General features: G+C 39.5%; 2 protein-coding genes across 2 annotated transcripts; one reads left to right on the top strand and one right to left on the bottom strand.

The window, feature by feature from the left end:
* The first annotated feature begins 224 nt into the window (after positions 1–224).
* LOC116308143 (mediator of RNA polymerase II transcription subunit 27) lies at positions 225–5257 on the top strand. The gene is made up of 8 exons (XM_089024956.1): positions 225–430; positions 527–680; positions 1331–1449; positions 1591–1690; positions 3195–3299; positions 4217–4258; positions 4330–4407; positions 4819–5257. Exons 1-8 carry the CDS (start codon positions 234–236, stop codon positions 4978–4980), a joined length of 957 nt encoding a protein of 318 aa, XP_088881082.1. The 5' UTR covers positions 225–233; the 3' UTR covers positions 4981–5257.
* On the bottom strand, positions 4488–17004 carry LOC116308142 (uncharacterized). Its single transcript, XM_031718522.2, has 13 exons — positions 16809–17004; positions 16562–16725; positions 13515–13643; positions 12355–12559; positions 11979–12114; positions 11104–11250; positions 10162–10342; positions 9554–9600; positions 8950–9094; positions 7988–8068; positions 7246–7340; positions 6781–6841; positions 4488–6060 (listed from the first exon to the last, which is right to left on the bottom strand). The coding sequence occupies exons 2-13, from the start codon at positions 16670–16672 to the stop codon at positions 6004–6006; spliced, it is 1395 nt and encodes a 464-aa protein (XP_031574382.2). The 5' UTR covers positions 16673–16725; positions 16809–17004; the 3' UTR covers positions 4488–6003.
* Between the last annotated feature and the right edge of the window lie 2826 nt (positions 17005–19830).

Genomic DNA, 19830 nt, shown 5'->3' with positions numbered 1-19830 from the left:
TTGAAAACACAGGAAGCCCAAGTTAGATAAAAGTCAAAGACAAAAAATATAATCAGTAAAAAATCGTCTTCATAGAATTTCTTTGTATTTTAGGTCAAGTTAGCATTCTACATAACGAAAGGGATGGAAAAACAAACTTAATTCAGTACAATGTTTTTTTTTGCGCGCGCTTTCGTTTTTCTAAGTATTTGATAAATTGGGCTCCCTGTGGATCAGAACGAGAAGAAAACAAAATGGCGGACAAAAGAGTCGCAATTGAACAATGTTTATCTGCTGCAAAGAGTCTTCGTTCTTCTGTTTCTCAGGTTTTTGAAGACTTCGTTTCGAATCCAGTTGGGAAAGTTGACACAGAATCGTCAGATCTAGCGAAATCGTCCGAATTTGTCAACAATTTGAAGAAAGATTTTGTCCAAGTTCAGAAATCCGTCAGGTTTGTGTGTTGCTTAATAATGTCCTCTCGATATGGAAAAGACCGATATTTTAGCTTATTCATTCTTTTCGTTGTGCCCTGTTCCTATGTGCGCAGTAATCTAGAAAAGACTGCCGCACAAGTCAGCCAATTCAAGACAGATTCGAGCTCTGCTGCTCTTGGTAACAGTGGTCTTCTCAGTCTTGACCCATGCGACGATAAAACACCTTTATACAGACAGTTGATAGGGACATACAACTGGCATGAAAAGGTAAAACGATGGGTAGATAAACAGCTATTGCTCACTATAAATTCAGGAGCATATTTAGGGTGGGGATTACTTAGAGCAACGACTAACCCCCTCCCTATTCCTACCCAGGATTTACTCATTGACAAAAATATGGAAAATAGCACAGTTTCCATTATATACCCCATACTAAGTACCCTAGAGTTCCTCCGACGAAATAATCTAAAGGCTTTAACAGCTGTTTGAGATATCTATTTCAAGGGGTCATTCAAATTTACTACTCACCCTCAAACTTCCCTCCCTCTTTGTTCTAAGAGTATTTCTAGAAGAAATGGATGAATTATTACACCCATTCCCCTACCCACTCATCATCCCATTACCCACCCATCCAACCACCCACCACTTAACCATCCATCACCCACCCACCCATCCATCCATCCATCCATCCACCCATCCATCCATCCACCCATCCATCCATCCATCCATCCATCCATCCATCCATCCACCCATCCACCCATCCACCCATCCACCCATCCATCCATCCATCCATCCATCCACCCATCCACCCATCCACCCATCCACCCATCCACCCATCCAGCCAGCCATCCATCCATCCATCCATCCATCCATCCAGCCACCCACCCATCAACTAATCATCTTGGTCTTTTTTTAAGCTAATTGGTCAATCCCTGCAAGCATTCTCCTCCTTAAAGAGAAATCATCCATGTTCTGCTAAAAGAAATGAAGATGGTGCCAGCAAGAGAACACGCTTTGCAGGATCATCAGCAAAAAGGTGAAAAGAATTGAATATTAATGTTGAATAATAATAAAAGAGAAGTCAAATCATGTATAAGTGAATAAAGTTATGTATGAAGACTGCTTCCAGCTACTTGCAATTAATAGGTAAATTATGTATTTTTATTTCCAATTCTAGTGATATGGAAAGACTTGATAAGCTTCTTCAGTTCCTTAGACAAAAATACACAAATCTTCGTTTTTGTGTCTTCAAAGCTTGTGGTGCCCTTTTATTAGAGGTATGGTATCTATTACAGTCCTATGACTGACTGATTGATAGAGTGTATACAGTCATACTGACTGACCGACAGACAGACAGACAGACAGGCACAATAAATTATTCTAGCTAGCATACATGAAGATAATTAAGCAATTGTCCCCTTCACAGTTCCCTGCACCATCTTGAAGGGGAACCGTGCCTTTGTGTTGAAGCGAGACGAACGGTGAGCTTGCAATGATAGAGACATATGAATATGATAGAGACAATAATTGTCCAAGGTACTGCAAAAGGTCTCTATCATTACAAGCTCACCGTTCGTCTCGCTTCAATGCAAAGACACGGCTACCTTTCAAGATGGTGCAGGGAACCGTGAAAGGGACTATTGATTTTTATTATTTTGTTTGGTATGTGGTTGGTAATTGGTCGGTAGGGGGTCAGTAATTTGGTCAGTAAGTGGTTGTTAAGGTGTTGGTAAGTGGTCAGTAAGACTTACTTTCGTTGGTAAGGTGTTGGTGAGTGACCAGTAGGTGCATGGTTGGTAAGTGGTTGATACGGTGTTGGTAATTGGTTGGTAAGTGGTTGATAGGGTGTTGGTAAGTGGTTGATAGGGTGTTGGTAAGTGGTTGGTAAGTGGTTGATAGGGTGTTGGTAAGTGGTTGATAGGGTGTTGGTAAGTGGTTGTTAAGTGGTTGGTAAGTGGTTGGTAAGTGGTTGGTAAGTGGTTGGTAAATGGTTGGTAGGTGGTTGGTAGGTGGTTGGTAAGTGGTTGATAGGGTGTTGGTAAGTGGTTGATAGGGTGTTGGTAAGTGGTGGTAAGTGGTTGATAGGGTGTGGTAAGTGGTTGATAGGGTGTTGGTAAGTGGTTGTTAAGTGGTTGGTAAGTGGTTGGTAAGTGGTTGGTAAGTGGTTGATAGGGTGTTGGTAAGTGGTTGATAGGGTGTTGGTAAGTGGTTGGTAAGTGGTTGGTAAGTGGTTTGTAAGTGGTTGGTAAGTGGTTGGTAAGTGGTTGGTAAGTGGTTGGTAAGTGGTTGGTAAATGGTTGGTAAGTGGTTGGTAAGTGGTTGATAGGGTGTTGGTAAGTGGTTGATAGGGTGTTGGTAAGTGGTTGTTAAGTGGTTGGTAAGTGGTTGGTAAGTGGTTGGTAAGTGGTTGGTAAATGGTTGGTAGGTGGTTGGTAGGTGGTTGGTAAGTGGTTGATAGGGTGTTGGTAAGTGGTTGATAGGGTGTTGGTAAGTGGTTGATAGGGTGTTGGTAAGTGGTTGATAGGGTGTTGGTAATTGGTTGGGAAGGTGTTGGTGAGTAGCTAATAAATGCTTGGTCAGGTGTCAGTGGGTGATTGTTGAGTGGTTGGTAAGTGGTTGATAGGGTTTTGGTAAGTGATAGGTAAGGTGTTGGTAAGAAGAAGGTTGGTCGGGTAGGAGGTATTGGTGGTGCAAATAGTTCACAATTACCTTTATAGCATTCAGTCTCTGCATAAGGACTTGGAGTCGTGAACTTTTAAATCTTAGATGTTATTTTTGTAGATCACAATCCCTAGGACCCTCAAAGCAATGGTTGCTCTCAAAGGATTTGGCATTGAACAAGTCATGATAAGAGGAATAGATGAAACTACACTAAATGATCAAAAGGTAATGTATCTACGCAGAACTTGGTTGTGCCTCCTCAAAGCCTGGTTTTCAACCGAGACAGAGTCAGAATTACGAGCAGCTTATGAAAAAGGAGCCTAAATTGAAGTGAAAAACAAAAGTGGAATCGTAAATAAGAATTGTACGGTTTTCTCTTTGAAATAGCTTTGAATTCTTAGGGGTACCTCAGGGGTCATCTCTTGGGCCCTTTGTCAGTTGAGACAATCCAATCAATCTATGGCTTCACAATTTTCGCTACTTCCACTAAATTATTGACTCTCATCCTTAGTCTTGCACACTAGCCTTTTCAAACTCATCAAGACAAAAGAGCCGCAGAAAATCACTGGCATGAGGGAGGCTCGGAAGTGTGATCTTACAGCCATTCTCAATCACGTGCCCTCTAATTTGAAAATTGTGAATCTTTTCTTTTTCTTTTTTTTTTTTTTTTTTTTTTTTTTTTTTTTTTTTGCTTCAGTGGATGATTTCATGTCTTTCTTCAGTTCTTCAAAGAATATAAAGAAATGTTTAACAGAAAAGCATTTTCCTCTTTGACTTTAGAAGGACAGGCTTTGACGACCCACCCTCAAATTACATTCAGAGCATAAAATAATGCCTGGACATCAGACAATGTCTGGTCAGAACTGGCACTTGTCTGGTCAAATCTTTGCATTATCAGTCATGACCAGTAACATTTGTAAACCAGGGTATGAGGTACGACTAAGCTAAAAACTATTTTGGCCTGTGATCATAACCAGCAATATTGACAGCCATTGTTTTAGCCCTGATGTTGTAAAAATTTCTTCAAAGCCCAAGCCCAACCCTACTCAACATAAGAAATGTTTGGACATTACCATATGTTTTTGGTCTTGTTAAACGTTTTCTTTTCTTTTTTTTTTTTTTTTCCTTTTTTCTTTTTTCAGGAAGATATTTATTCTCCATCTCGACACAAAGTCTTCAACAAGGTAACCAACAATTCTTCACTTAATACTGTTTGTTGTTGTTTGATTGACTGAATTCTCTTCTTGTCATTCAGTTAACAGCCTATGCCACATCTGCAATGCTTCACTATTACACAACTAGTGATAATATTCTACAGGTCATCAATTTTGTGGTATGTTGTAGCTGGTTTATATATACAGTCAATGTCATTAACATTTTCCAAAGACATTTAGACATTTAGACATTTAGACATTTAGACTAAAAGAAATATCATGTTTTATTATGTTTTCTTTGCATCGTGTGCGTCATCCTGAACTTTAAATGTAAAATTCAACTCATGAATTTAAAGTCCAGAATGCCCTGATTATTTAGTAAGAATTTGAGATAGTAAGGATTTAAGATGGAGAATGGTATTTCAGCATTTGCTTTATGACCACCAAACAATGGTTTGAAATCGAAACTGAACTTGATTCTTTTATTCATCAAGTCCCACCTCGACTTAAAACCATTGTGTCGTGTTCAGTCAAGTAAATTCACGATAGGTCTATTCATTGTTAATTCTCAAAGCTTAAATTATTTTCAGAAATGGCTTGACAGTTTTCAAGGTATTTTTTCAAAAAAGTGTACGAACTGTGGCTTCCATTTGAAAGAGGAAGAAGATGGCTGTCCCATACCTCCGTGCTGGAGAGCTTACGACACCCTTCAACCATACCACTATAGCTGTTACACAAAACTACTGAACTAGATAAAAATTACTTTTAATGTACAGTCTAAATATAACAAAAAACAATGTAAATATATGCATGTTTTGCAACAAGGTTGAATGCACCACAAATAATAGTTCCAAGTCGAGGCTGGAGTTTCTGCTCATATAGTAAAACTATACTTTTCAAATTGCATGGTAACTCCAACCTTGGTTTGGAAATATCATAATTCATGGTCACTGAACGGAACCGTAAAATGGAGTATTAAACTCGGTATTAAGAGTTTTGAAAATTCATTAAAGGTGTTTAAGGTATTTACTTTTGATTAAATAATAACCTCTTACACAGTTCCCTGCACCATCTTGAAAGGTAGCTGTGCCTTTGCATCGAAGCAAGACAAACGGTGAGCTTGCAATGATAGAGACCTTTTTTAACACCTTGAACAATTAGTCACATGTCTCTATCGTTATTGCAAGCTCATCGTCCATCTCGCTTGGATGCAAAGGCACAGCTACCTTTCAAGATGGTGCAAGGAACTTGAAAGGGACTATAGCTGGGGTTTTAAGTACCCTTCACCCTTACCTGTACGATGATTCTACATAAAGTGAATAGTAGAATGGTAAAATATGTACATGATAAATGATTTAAGTGATGCATGATTAATATGTTAACAAGTGTGATGTTATAGGAGGTATTCTTAAATATACAAAGATTTTCTGTGGCAGTCCTGCATAAAACATCATTGTCCTACTCAGGGTTCATAGGAAGGTTATTGCAAATTTGTTTTCTCATAGTAGTAAGTGTGTGAATTAATAAATGACGACAAATAAACTCAAATGCCTCCTATGACATCACACTTTTCAGTGTTTATGATTATTTACATATGTTTATATTTATCTTTATAAAATAACGCTATAATTCTTGCTTCAGTTCTGATTGGCTAGAGGTGCATGCTTTATAAAAATGCACAGCATGCACACAGACTTTCAGTTTCTATTTCTGGGCTATAGTTTATATTGATTGAATATGATATAGTTTGGTAATCCTGGATTAAATTTTGCTATCTATTTACCATCAAAGTCTTCAACTTCAAGAAGATGAACCTTGATAATGGGGCTTTTCTGCAAAAATGAAATGCATACATCAAAATTAAAAAAGTCATAATTACATATATTTAGGTTTTTCCAGGTTTGAAGTGGAATAGAATAAGGTACACCCACAAAACTTGAAATAGCTTTGAATTCTAAGGGGGTATCTCAGTGGTCATCTCTTGGGCCCTTTGTCAGTTGAGACAATCCAATCAATCTATGGCTTCACAATTTTTGCTACTTCCACTAAATTATTGACTCTCATCTTTAGTCTTGCACGCTAGCCTTTTCAAACTCATCAGGACAAAAGAGCCACAGAAAATCACTGGCATGAGGGAGGATTGGAAATGTGATCATACAATCATTCTCAATCATGTGCCCTCTAGCGATTGTTTCTGTCGTGAAGAAGAAGGTTTTGGTGGACATTAATCACAACACGTTTCATAAAATTGTTGGAAAACACAAAGCTAAAAGGACACGTGCCTATAGACAGGGACGGTGGAACCGGGGGGGCTAAAGCCCCCCCACTTTTTGTGAAATTTTAATACATTTTCATTAAACTCAGCCCCCCACCTTGCCATACGATGTCACTATTGAGCCCTCCCAATCAAAAAACTGCTCCTCCATTCCTGATAGAATGTCATGGTGAAACACTCTTTTCCATGCTTGATATGTTATTTCTTATTTTCCAATCTATTCACCCCCAGCCCAAACACACACACACTGACACTTTATTACCAATGCATTTCTTACCGGTGTGTATGTAAAACTACTTAATTCCATGTTGTTGTCGGGGCAACCAAGTCTTCTTAATCTGGTGATGAAGATCAATGAAAGATGAACAAATATATTTATGTATCTCCAAACAAAATTTGTTTTATCTTTCTATTCAATAGGATTTTAGTGAGAAAAGAATGTCTTCAAAGAAAGAAACAAATAAATGAAGGAAGGAAGGACGAATAGAAGAAGAAAAAAAGAAAAGGTAGAAAGGAAGGAAGGAAGGAAGGGACATGCACGTGCACCCTGTGCTTCCCCCTGGTTACGGCCCTGTTCTTGAACTTTTTTGTATACTTGGAGAAAACAAATATTTATTTTCTCACTCAAACTCTTCAAAATTCTTAGAAAACGTGCTGAACTGCAAGCATGCGCAAACTGTTTTTCTCTAGTGTCTTGCCCAGAGAATGTTTTTAGGGTGCAATAGAATTGATGGTTACCTACCTTTTCTCTGTCCAGTAAGGTCTTTCCGTGAAGGTATAATCACAACACATCATGACTTGGATCAATACACTTTTCAGAATCATGAAGATAATCTCCTGGAATCACAAGGACGGGGTGGGTGATAATATTCAACACTTTCTAAAATGCTAAGGTGTCAACTGGTCTCCCTCGGGCCTCATCATTCTCTGAAGACATTTTGAGAGCCATCCCCCCAATGAACACACATATAAGTTTCAGACCACCTCTGAATTTCATATGTTCCACACCCCACCCCCAGTTAGTATACATAATGAATGCGCGTAAAGCCCCGTTTACACTGGCGATTTTTGCGGCGATTTTTGCTGCAATTTTTTGGCAATTTTCGGAAATATGAAATCTTTTGTCTCATCCTTCAAAAGAGATATTCGTCTAGGAAAATCTTATCCCGAAAAAAACTTTACAAGTAAATTCTTTACCATTATTTATTATGGACAAAATCGTAAAAAAATCGCCGCAAAAATCGCCGCAAAAAATCGCTAGTGTAAATGGTGCTTAAGAATCCACAAAAGTTCAAGGACAGTGAAATCCCCTTGAAAGTGGAGGGGGAATGGACGGGACGGGACGGGACGGGACGGGACGGGACGGGGAACGGGATGAGAAAAGTTCATAGACTAGCAAACGGATGAGACTTGAAAACTAATGATCCTAAACCTCCAAGTCGCCCCCTTCTTTGCGTTTCCTGGTAATGTGCTCGTTACATTACCTTGCCTGGACAGTGATGGTTCTTAGGTGTGGCTGCCTCACGATACGGACCATTAGAAAACACTATGTGGTCAAGAAGACTCTGTTGTCAAAAGAAAATGTTAGAATGAATGTATACGGTTTGCTTCATTTATCGAAAGGAAAACTTTTCTTAAAATAAAATTGAAGACTAGCATACTCTACGTTTCGACGCCCTCGACCGGCGTCATTTTCAAGAGTGAAAGTAAAGCAAAATAATAATTTGAATACATAAAGTTTTGTAAATCCTCATGGGAGTCCTCGTATAGAATTTACAGAACTTTATTATTGCTTTGCTTTACTTTCTTTCACTCTTGAAAATGACGCCGGAGGGCGTCGAAACGTCCAGTATACTAGTCTTCAATTTTATTTTAAAAACTTGAAGAAACAAACACGTTATTTGAAAACTTTTCGTTTTGGACTTAGTTCTGTTCTTGTCATGTGACGTATTTTATCCCGCGCGCTTCCCGCCAAACACACGCATGCTAAAGTGAAAGAAAAATCTTGAAAGTGATAATATTAATCAATAAATGGTGTCATTATTATACTTTTTGGTTGTCCACCGAACCCTGCATGAAAACGTATATCAAGGAAACTGAGAACCATTCATTCATTCGTTCTTTCGTTCGCTCGCTCGTTCGTTCGTTCGTTCGTTCGTTCGTTCGTTCGTCCGTCCGTCCGTCCGTCCGTCCGTCCGTCCGTCCGTCCGTCCGTCCGTCCGTCCGTCCGTCCGTCCGTCCGTCCGTCCGTCCGTCCGTCCGTCCGTCCGTCCGTCCGTCCGTCCGTCCGTCCGTCCGTCCGTCCGTCCGTCCGTCCGTCCGTCCGTCCGTCCGTCCGTCCGTCCGTCCGTCCGTCCGTTCGTTCGTTCGTTCGTTCGTTCGTTCGTTCGTTCGTTCGTTCGTTCGTTCGTTAATTTTCAAGACATCTACTCATGCTCCACCTCACCTCATCTTCAAATCTCGATGGCATGAATTCATCTGGCTTGTGGAAAACAGAAGGGTCTCTATGAACGAGATAACAGTTCCCAATCAGGAGCTCACCGGTTTTGACTTGTACGCTTCCAGAACCCGAATCCATCAGGAAATCTTTTCTGTGATAAAGAAATATATCAATAATATATAATAAGAAAAAATAAAAAAGATAAAAAATAAAAAAAGAAGGAAAAAGAAGAAAAAGGAAAAGAGGAAGGTAATACAAAGAAATATGCATGTTCCGTGCGTACAGTAGCGTGACACTGCCGTGACCGTGACAGTAGCTTGCCTGAGCATTTTCATTGGCTGTTCAGTGAACTGCGCTGTGATTGGTCAATTTCTACTGCTACCTTGCAGTTTTACAGTAATATCAAATAAAACAAATAAAAAACGATAAAAAAATTAAATCCTTGGGCCAAAGACGGTCAGAGTCATGCCTTCTTCAAGTAAAATGCTTCATAGAAGGATTTCAGGCCAGCCTTCTTGGAAGAAATTCATTATGTTCTGCCCTACAACATGGCTGCCGTCAAACCCCTCTATATCATGTTTAAACCATAGTCTCTAGTCTTGTTTCATACCTCGCTCTCCCGAAGATAACAGGTACTGGAGGAGACATACGAAACACCTAAGAAAGATAAAGCGGCACAAGAGTCAAGTATAGCTGTACAGTACACTTGTCTCGCACCTTTGAGGTCTAGGATGTGATTACTGGATCCCGACGTGATTCGAGAGTTTTTCTCCGGGTTTTCCGGGTTTCTCTCTCCGCAAAACATGCTAAATACTTATTCGACCTGTGCGAGTTAGTGATGTCCTGACTTAGATCAGCCCAGAGGTCGTTTCAGGGTTCGATCTGTGAGTTAGCCGTGCCCTGACTTAGATCAGCCCAGAGGTTGTTTCAGGGTTCGATCTGTGAGTTAGCCGTGCCCTGACTTAGATCAGCCCAGAGGTTGTTTCAGGGTTCGATCTGTGAGTTAGTCACGCCCTGACTTAGATCAGCCCAGAGGTTGTTTCAGGGTTCGACCTGTGCGAGTTAGTAACGCCCTGACTTAGATCAGCCCAGAGGTTGTTTCAGGGTTCGATCTGTGAGTTAGCTATGCCCTGACTTAGATCAGCACGGAGGTAGTTTTAGGGTTCAATAAAATCTAGAAGCATAGCTTAGTGACTTCACCAGGAAAAAGCCCAATACCTCGAGTAAATATCTGTCCATTAAATTCATTTTCTTGAGGGCTTCTTCAGTAATCCCGTCATCTTTGTCAATATTCTCGAGTATTTCTTGTTCAAGTTCCTGTCTGACGCGTGGATCTAGATTATAAAGCCAAGCAATGCTTGATCGCAATGCACCGCTTATTCCTCCATACGCGTTGAAGCTGCAACATTAAACAATAGATAATATTGAGTTTATTGAGTGATTGGCTAATTATTTCTATTATTACGCGCGTGTCGAATCTAATAGCTGCATTTCTCGTACATGACAAGTGCGACGTCTAAACCAATTGAATTCGACTACGGATTTGATTAAATGCACCAGAGAATTGATAGCGAACAAAGATCGGTGTTGATTTACTGGAACGTCGAGCTTCCATCGCATCAAATGCAACGCAATGCAGCGACTAAGGATGAAAGACATGAACAGATGCATCTTCTTGAAGCAAGATGGCGTAGAATTCATTGCGAACGACAGAATAAATGCGACGTTCAGTCGACCTCAAAGGCAATTAGATTCGATGCGGCAAAAGTACGACGTCTAAACTAGACCTTGGCAGGAAACCTAACAGCCCAAGACGTCTGTTTTTTTTTTGTTTTTTTTGTTTGGCTTTCATCAATCGAAACTGGAGTATACAGCTATTAAATGTGACGTAATTCAAACGAAAAACGACTTTCTGATCCAAATTAATAATTACTTCTACAGACATTTTTCTTTTTTTTTCTTCACAGCAGGATTTTCTGTTCATATATCTCATTGTAAAGGAAGAGTTGTGGCAAGATTTTAGCGATCTTTTTGTGTGATTGGACCCAGAAATACGTCAAAACTTAAAAGCCCTATAGAGGGTTGGCTTTGCGCTGCTATTGTGCAATGGCTGAAGAAAAAATGAAACCTGCTATAAGAATACAAGTTATCGCTACTCACTTGAGCATAAAAAGAATATCCATAATAGCTTGTTCATCTGACAGCCCCATTTCTTTTGCCAGCTCAAGTATACTGCATAATTTAGGACACTCCCTGAACTTTTCCTTGATTTTATTGGCACATTCCAAACTTCTTTTTAATGTGCGTCTAACAACCAAAAAGATGATAAAAGATCATTCTTTTTAGCGCAGTTAGAAAACGACTGGACGCTAACGAAAACGATCCCTTGGGATCAAGCGGCGTGACTTCACTACAATAAGAGATAGACCTCCTCGGCTCTGGCGTAATGTTTTTCCATTTCAGAACACGTGCCATTCTCTAGAAAATAATATTCTTTGTTTGAGTTGTATCCATATCTATGTGTCTTCTCATGTGCAACCGTTGAACAAAGAAATAATACTCTAGGGAATGAGACATGGTCTGAAATGGGAAAACATTACGCCCGAGCCGAGGACTTCTTTTGGCAGAACACAAGAAAAGTGTTAGGAGAAGCTCAACGCGTAGCTGAGTGCTTTTATGACTTCACATATACAGCAATACCCATTTTCCAAATTCGCTCGAGTGACAACGAAACAAAGGCTCCATTTGTTGTTCGACCTGATAAAATACAGTAAATGAATAAACAAATCAAAACCATCCTCGATTTGGATCATTGTCTCGTGGTCACGCAAGCGAATTCGTGAAAGGTCTATTTTTTTATTTCTTTCATAAAATAGATATCAGAAGTAGCCAATATTTTGAAAAGGAATGACTAAATAGAAAGTACGCGCGTGTGCTGTGTGCTCACATAATGCAGGCGCTCCCAACCAATCAGAACGCGAGTTTTATGACAGTTTTATTATACTAGTATTGCACACACACACACCCTTACTTACTTGCTTTTTGTCCAAGAGCCTTTCAGCATTCCCTGCATATCGTCTGGGTCAACACGTATCCCAAGAAATGCTTCGGTAAAGATATCACTTGTCATGGCCATAATCTCTGCTTCCCAGTTGGCTTTTGTTTTCGCATCTAAAAAACAATTTTTAACACAAATGTAAATTTTCGCGCTTTTCTGATGGTCCAGAGCCGTGGAAAATAAGAGGACACACAAACAAATTACGTCAACAAATTACGAATCGCTCGCGCTGTATGGAGCCAGCGCGCTATACTAGAAGACTGGTATCGCATGTGGAGTCGAAACCACACCGAATTAGAGCCCCCATACCTTTACGAGGAGCGATGGTCGTATAATATCACCTTTCCTATTACCTGCTTTATGCCAGCGTTCAAGGTACGTCGGTACAACGTTTTTGGTAGTTTTCAATATGTCCGCTTCCTGCGCGATCTTACATATCTTCATGAGAAAAGCTTTCTGCTTCTCGTGTTCTACGCCGTTGGTAAAAATAGATGGCGTGTATCCGTCCAGTAGAGATAAGTTGTAATTCAGACGACCAAAAGCAGGTTCTTTGTAAATCTGCCAATGATAATTGAGTTATTGTTATTGTTGATGACCTTTCTCAAAAGTATCGTGGAATAGAGGCTAACATGAAAATACAAAAGAAATCACACTTTTTCTCGATGGAATTTGTGGCATTTCTTTCGTATTACCATGTTAACCTCGCATCCAAGACAATTTCAAGAAGGGTGCATTTATTGCCTTGGACATTAAGTTGGTTCGTTGGTTGGGTGGGTTGATGGGTTGGTGGATGGTTTGGTTGGTGAGTAAGGTTAGTTTGGTGAGTTGGTAAATGAGTGGGTTGGTAGGTGGGTTGGTAGGTGGGTTGGTAGGTGGGTTGGTAAGTGGTTGGTAGGTGGGTTGATAGGTGGGTTGATAGGTGGGTTGGTAGGTGGGTTGGTAAGTGGTTGGTAGGTGGGTTGATAGGTGGGTTGGTAGGTGGGTTGGTAGGTGGGTTGGTAGGTGGGTTGGTAGGTGGGTTGGTAAGTGGTTGGTAGGTGGGTTGGTAGGTGGGTTGGTAGGTGGGTTGGTAAGTGGTTGGTAGGTGGGTTGATAGGTGGGTTGGTAAGTGGTTGGTAGGTGGGTTGGTAGGTGGGTTGGTAAGTGGTTGGTAGGTGGGTTGATAGGTGGGTTGGTAAGTGGTTGGTAGGTGGGTTGGTAGGTGGGTTGGTAGGTGGGTTGGTAGGTGGGTTGGTAGGTGGGTTGGTAGGTGGTTTGGTAGGTGGGTGGTAGGTGGTTGGTAGGTGGGTTGGTAGGTGGGTTGGTAGGTGGGTTGGTTGGTAGGTGGGTTGGTAGGTGGGTTGGTAGGTGGTTTGGTAGGTTGTTTGGAAGGTGGGTTAATAGGTGGTTTGGTTGGTAGGTGTATTAGTGGGTGGGTGGGTAAGTGGTTTGTTTATCTGGTTGGTTGTTTAGTAAAGGTTGGTCTGTGTATTTGTTGATCGGCGTTGTTTACTGAATATGATAATAACCTTACCTTCTCAAGGTCAAACAATGCTTCCAATCCCTTTCTGTCACAAACAGCAATCCCCTTGACTCCAATGTTGACTCTGAACACAGTGCTTTGGAACTGTTCTCTTCTCTTCGTAAAGTAACCATGTCCATTCTGAATGAAAATATAACAACAAATATTCAACATTCGCATGACAATGAACATCGCCGTAGAAAGTCAACATATGAGTTTAGTGTTGTAAAACTTTAATGTAATGGTGAAAGAAGAGCCGTTTACGAGGGGTGATCAATGATGGTTGTAAAATATAAATATACCTAATTGAAAAAACGTAGTGGGGCTTGAGAAGGTCATATCATCCAAGCTAAGACCGAAAAGGATTTTGGGTACTCCGAAATGTGTATTATATTTGCATATAGACATGTAAAAATGCACAGTAGAGCAAAGTCGGTCGACCTAGATTAACAACATGCCAAAGCCATGATGCATAATATGCGCACAGGAAGGGAAACTGCAATACGCATGAAATTAGCATAATTGTTTGTCTTCCCATGCTCCCCTTCGGTATTAGCTTTGTTGATATAACTTTTTTTGAACCCGACGTTTTTTCAATTAGGTGTATATAAAGTTTTAGAATGCCATCTCATAGGACCCAAGTTGGATGATTGAAAGGGTGGGGATACCTGGTACCCATCTGGGGTAAGCGAAAGCGAAATCCTCAAATATCTTCAAAACTAAAAGTCAAATCGAAAGAAACATATCAATTTACTGTCGGTTTGAATGTAACTTGCACGCGCGCTCTTTCCGTATATTTTTATAAATATGGCGGATGATACAAATCAATTTTATGTACGACGCCATCTTTGATACTTACTTGAGCCCACGCTATTTTTCGCGGAAAATCGTATTCTACGTCATTACCACAGGAAGACCAATCAACAAATTTATGTCTTCCGTGCTCCGTGCTCCCTTGTTTTGATCACTAAAAACGAAACGAAAAAGCGCGCGCGCAAGTTGATGACGCAAGGGAGTAGAGTAAGGAAAAATTTAAACTGCATCCTGTTACTAAAAATAGCCCAACCGAGAATTTACATTACGCGCGCTATTAAGAAGTTACCCTCTCTTATTTATGCGCGCTCTCTTGTTATTATTCACGCTAGCGATAAACTTGATAGACATATACATGCACGCCTGAATTATTTCTTCAACGAACCTCAGAGATGCAATATCGTCTGTATCAAAAATACGTCAGATAGTGCTATCTAGATAGTGCTCGCGAATAATTGCTATCCGAGGCAAAAGCTTGTAAGGTCTTCTATGTTCTGTTTTTGAACTCGACAATGAATTAGGTATTGAATGAATTAAATAACAGAAATAGCAAGGTAGCCTTTTTTGCCGGTTAAAGTAGAGTCAAACTCCTAAGGAAACAGAGTACAAGAAAATAGTAAATTTTTGACAGCAAGACTTGTACAAATATCAATCTGGCGGGCCTGAAAGCTTTCCATAAATCCAGACATTCTTTTTGTTTTTGCTTCTAATAACCTAAAATGAGATTAACAGTGAATAATTCAGTTCCTCTAAGTTAGTAGCTACCTGTAAGACAAATATTCAGTAGAAAAATACGACCTCGAATTATTTTGGAAGGAAAGAGTCTTTATCGAATAGAGTTGTACAATACTTAGATTTTAACAAAGTAACCTAATCAATGAAACAAAAGTTTACACCGTTAACGTTCCAGAAAAGACCTCAAGCAATTTTTTACACATGAAAACTAAAGCTCCGTTTACACTGGCTATTTTTGCTGCAATTTTTGTGGCAATTTTTTGAAATATGAAATCTTTTGTCTCATCCTTCAAAAGAGACATTCGTCTAGGAAAATCTTAGCCTGCGCTGCATCCGGAATTATCTTTACGAATAAACTGAAAATAAATCTGGTATCCTGAAAAAACTTTACAAGTAAATTCTTTACCATTATTTATTATGGACAAAATCGCAAAAAATCGCAGCGAAAATCGCCGCAAATATCGCTAGTGTAAACGGGGCTTAATAATTACTCAATTATAAAATAACTTCAATTCTGCACCGAAATGGCTTTAGTAATTCAGAAGAATAGCTTAACTTAGTAATTCAAAAGAATAGCTTAGCTCTTCTATCCAAGAGTGTTGATTCAATTTCCACTTTCTCTTCTTAATCCGATGAAGTGTTAATTTAGTTCTTCTATATTTTTCCATACAAACGCGTACGAACACACAACCACATATAAGCTTTAGCACAAAGGACTGATTAATCTTCTTTTGATTTTAGCATTCAAACAGTTTTCAGTAAAAACCTAGCTTAATTTTAAAAATTCTATTGTTTTTCAAAATGTCACTTAATTTATATCTTTTTCCATAGAAACGCTAGCAAACACACATAACCTTTTGTACATAGGTCGGGATTTCAACCCATTTTCTTTATCTTCTAGGTTGTTTTGATAGGTTTCAAACATCTTTAAACTACGCCTGGTTTCTGGGCTTTCTGTATTTACGGTTTTTACGTTATTTAAGTACAGTATAATCACTCTATCACTCTATATACAAGGGTCAAATGAATACACTTCAAAAGTAAGCTAAAACCACCACGTTTATCCAACGATTCTTTTAGAATTCTTTCGCTGTGTTACGCAAGGCACTCATGCAGAAAAAGTTAGTGATAAATGCTTAAAAAGCATAGTTGTTTCGCTAAACTTGTACTAATATAGAAATAAAACATTTCAAAGCGGTAGGGGATCAAACTGTACATTTAAAGCAGGAAACTAGAAAGCACAGTTAACTTATATAGATAGGTTTTAAAGACCTCGAGATTGACAGACAAAAAGTATCGCGAAGAATCTGGCGATACATCGCAGTCATAATTAAAACCTTCAAGACGATTCTAAAGAATTTAAAGTCAATTAAAATAAACCTTATTTTTCTTCCTCAAAAGAACAAATGACTAGAATCAATTGATTTACTGAACTTCTTGGAATTGAACCACGTTAACACTTAGAATAATAAAGTATTCAAAAGCTATGATTTTTATGCAATTACTCTTACCCTAATGAGTTTTACAAGGTGAAAGAATTTCATGCCATCTTTTCCAGGTATTCTGCCTTTCTCTAGTTGATCTCCAAGCGGTTCAACAACTGGTGATTTTGAGCGAAACATCTTGTGCTCATCCTTCGGTCGTCTTGTGGAAAGTGTTTTGATTTCTCTTCACACTATCAGAAATAACACCACATGTTTATTCAAGGAAACTTACTAAAAACCCTAACTGTCAGCAGTTCTGTAAAGTGCAGCTCACCTTATTTTTGATATATCAAAGTGTAGTGGACTCTATAAACACAGTGCAGTAATCAAAGTTATCAAGGGCCAAGTTATAAAGAAATGTCGTGGTGGACGTCAAACATGTCGATCTCCATATCCATTTGGATTACAATAGATTCTAAATGCCCCAAAATTAGCATTTACAGAATCCAAGTTTCCAAGACGATCCGGCATACGAAGGATACTCGAGTGTGACGTATGAACCCTTATGACGTAATCAAAGTTGTGCAAGCTTTGTTATGGACATTTCTTTCAGTGGTTTCATTTGCATGGGAACCCGATTTTTTGCTGTATAACAGACGTTAATTCGGTTGTAATTAAAGCTATGAAAAAGTTTGAATGGGCAAACGGCGACAGGTAATAAGAGACAAGTCATTCAAGATCCAAGAATAGCTGAAATAAATGGTGTGGCTTATTAATATTCTCCTCAAAAAAATCGCCAATCACCGATCGCCGTTCCCCCGCTGCCATTTTTTTTTTTTCTTAAAATAGATTATAAGTTCGATGTGGAGAAATAAGATGATGGCTTTTTAAGACGTGAAAACTTGTACGGATTCAGGGTGTAACCAGAACTTTTACAGGGAGGGTGCACATCAAATAAAATCGGACCATCAATCGGTTTTTAGTAGCCGTTTTTTATTACCGTCATAAATTTGGCAAAAATTAAATGATGTAATTATAAAGCAAATGGAGAAAGATGTGTGGACCTTAAGCTTTTATGGGGGGGGGGGCACGTGCACCCTGTGCTCCCCCCTGCTTACGGCCCTGGGATTGTGGGATTGACCGATGTCCAGTTTCTAAGCATATTGTATTCTGGGACTGCGGTTCCGTGTCAAACGGTACGTACAGGTCAAATTTTTGGCCAGTTAAAAATTCGCCCGGTATCCGGTACCGTGTAATTAAACGCAGCCTTAGTCTATGGCACGATAATCAATGCTAGTAGTTAAAAATTTGTCTCAGAACTTTGTTTCGCGATCAAGAGATAAAGCACGAGTCACCGACATGGGACACTAGCTCTAAAGTGGAGGGTAATTAATCATTTCAGATGACATCAAGTTCCTCTTTAGCAAACGTTTCTCACACAACAAAAAATAAATGCTTGTAAATAAGGTGCCTTCCACGGTCTACTGGAAAACCTGATCCAAGTCTCTCAGACATTTCGGTTCTTTTCTCATTCCAACGAAGGACTAAAGCTACGAAACATCGAGTAGTCTTTGGTATTAACTTGAATGCACATTGTTATTGCCGAGTTCAAACATTGACTGTAGAAGATAGGACCGAAATGGTACATGGGAAGTGAAGTACGTCTATTAGATGTATCTAGTGATATAACTCGTGGGATGTTCATAAATTGTCGAACTAACAGAAAGCATGGAGGCTTTTCTAAAACACGTTTCATATCGACTGTGTATCTAAAATGAATACATCAGAGGGTAATTTTCATTTCCCAGAATACCTTTTGGTCTCTGCTTCCATGTTCTCTGTTTTAAACCCGGCAATGATTTGGCAATAGACCCAATCCACTCTTTCCCCATTTCAGACTGTCATTTTCTGGAGTATCATTTCTTTGTTTAACGGTTGCGCAAGAGAAGAGACATGGATATGGAATATGGAAATATGGAATATGAAACTCAAACAAAGAATCAGTTATTCTGAGAGAATGACACGTGGTCTGAAATGGGAAAACACTACAAGCCCAAGGTATTGCGTGTATGGTATCCAAAAAACATTTATAGTTTATTTAAACACCATTTTTACATCGCTGCAGTTCATACTGGTTTCATCCTAGCGCGATAATTGTTTGTTCACTAATACCTCAGATATCATAGGTCTATTATTTTACTAGGTTCGAGCATATACTACACGTCTAAGATGTTCAACAAGTTTTGTATTTGAATACTCTATGAAACAACCATAACTTGAATTGAAACTGAAAATTCGAGAATGTATCTAACGAACTGCCTTACAATTGTATTAAGGCTCGTTCGTTTACACAGACGATTTTTTCGGCGATTTACAGCGCGATTTCCATTGCCATTCTTGCGGTGATTAAACTACCGGCGATTTTGAGGCGATTTGATAAGTTCACGTCGCCGATAGATCGCCACTATTTTGAACATGTTTGGAAACTAAGTGCGATTTTTCGGCGATTTTTTCTGCAAGAATCGCAGTGAAAATCGCGCTTTAAATCGCCGAAAAAATCGCCTGTGTAAACGAGCCTTTACGACTCATGATGGCCGCTGTGTCTTTGAAGTAGTGCATTGAATTGAATTCGAGAGATTGGGTTAAATGCAGCTGAAAACTGAAAACGACCAAAGATCGTTGTTGATTGGCTGAAACGTCGAACGCAAAGAAAAAGTTGTCGTAAAAGTTTGTTTGTTTGTTGCCAGAGTCTGGCATTACAAATAGTCCCAGAAAGTACCAACCTACATGTTTGTTGATTCTTCTGACGTCGGTTCAAAGGTTACAAATTTCTTGACAATCCCCGCTTGGTTAACACTTTGATACAACCACCGGCCACTATTAACATTATACGTACCCATTTCCATGGAAACCGGACGGATACTTTCGGACGCCGATCCAGAATATATAGCCCGACCTATGCTTTTGTCCGGGACTCTACCGTCATTATGAGACCGCTGATCCGCGCAGCAGCTGATACCGCAGACTCCTCTTGTACGTAAGACACACACAATGACGCCTATCAACACAAGTAGGAAGATTACCACACTAATGATGATTATAAGATATTTATCATTTCTACTAAGTTTGTAATAGTTGGACGCTTCCTCTGGCGCATGTTTTTTGCTGTCGTTCCGCAACTCGGTTGTGATCGCAGGCTCATTGATTTCCGTAACCAGTGGCAACAAAGTAGATTCTTTTTGTACAGTATTCAATTCTGTAGTTAGGGTATTGGTTATCGACGTTGCCATAGTAGTGCTCCCTAAAAACATTTCAGATATCGATGAAATACGTTGAGGCGAAGAACTTTCCCCGAG

Source organism: Actinia tenebrosa, unplaced genomic scaffold (assembly GCF_029948245.1).
Source record: "Actinia tenebrosa isolate PJP-AT-01 unplaced genomic scaffold, QUT_ActTen_1.0 PGA_scaffold9__36_contigs__length_13948895, whole genome shotgun sequence".
Taxonomy (NCBI): domain Eukaryota; kingdom Metazoa; phylum Cnidaria; class Anthozoa; order Actiniaria; family Actiniidae; genus Actinia; species Actinia tenebrosa.
Note: the sequence above shows the minus strand (reverse complement) of the source record. Positions and strands in the feature narration are given on the sequence as shown.

Excerpts from the sequence above, each read along its gene's own strand:
- LOC116308143 (XM_089024956.1), top strand. The coding sequence starts at position 234 with ATGGCGGACAAAAGAGTCGCAATTGAACAATGTTTATCTGCTGCAAAG. Across the intron at positions 1,450-1,590 it reads GCAGGATCATCAGCAAAAAG|TGATATGGAAAGACTTGATA; the intron begins GTGAAAAGAATT and ends TTCCAATTCTAG. Across the intron at positions 4,259-4,329 it reads GACACAAAGTCTTCAACAAG|TTAACAGCCTATGCCACATC; the intron begins GTAACCAACAAT and ends CTTGTCATTCAG.
- LOC116308142 (XM_031718522.2), bottom strand. The coding sequence starts at position 16,672 with ATGTTTCGCTCAAAATCACCAGTTGTTGAACCGCTTGGAGATCAACTA. Across the intron at positions 11,251-11,978 it reads GGCTCTTGGACAAAAAGCAA|ACGCACATTAAAAAGAAGTT; the intron begins GTAAGTAAGGGT and ends TTTGGTTGTTAG. Across the intron at positions 6,842-7,245 it reads CCTTACTGGACAGAGAAAAG|ATTAAGAAGACTTGGTTGCC; the intron begins GTAGGTAACCAT and ends CTTCATCACCAG.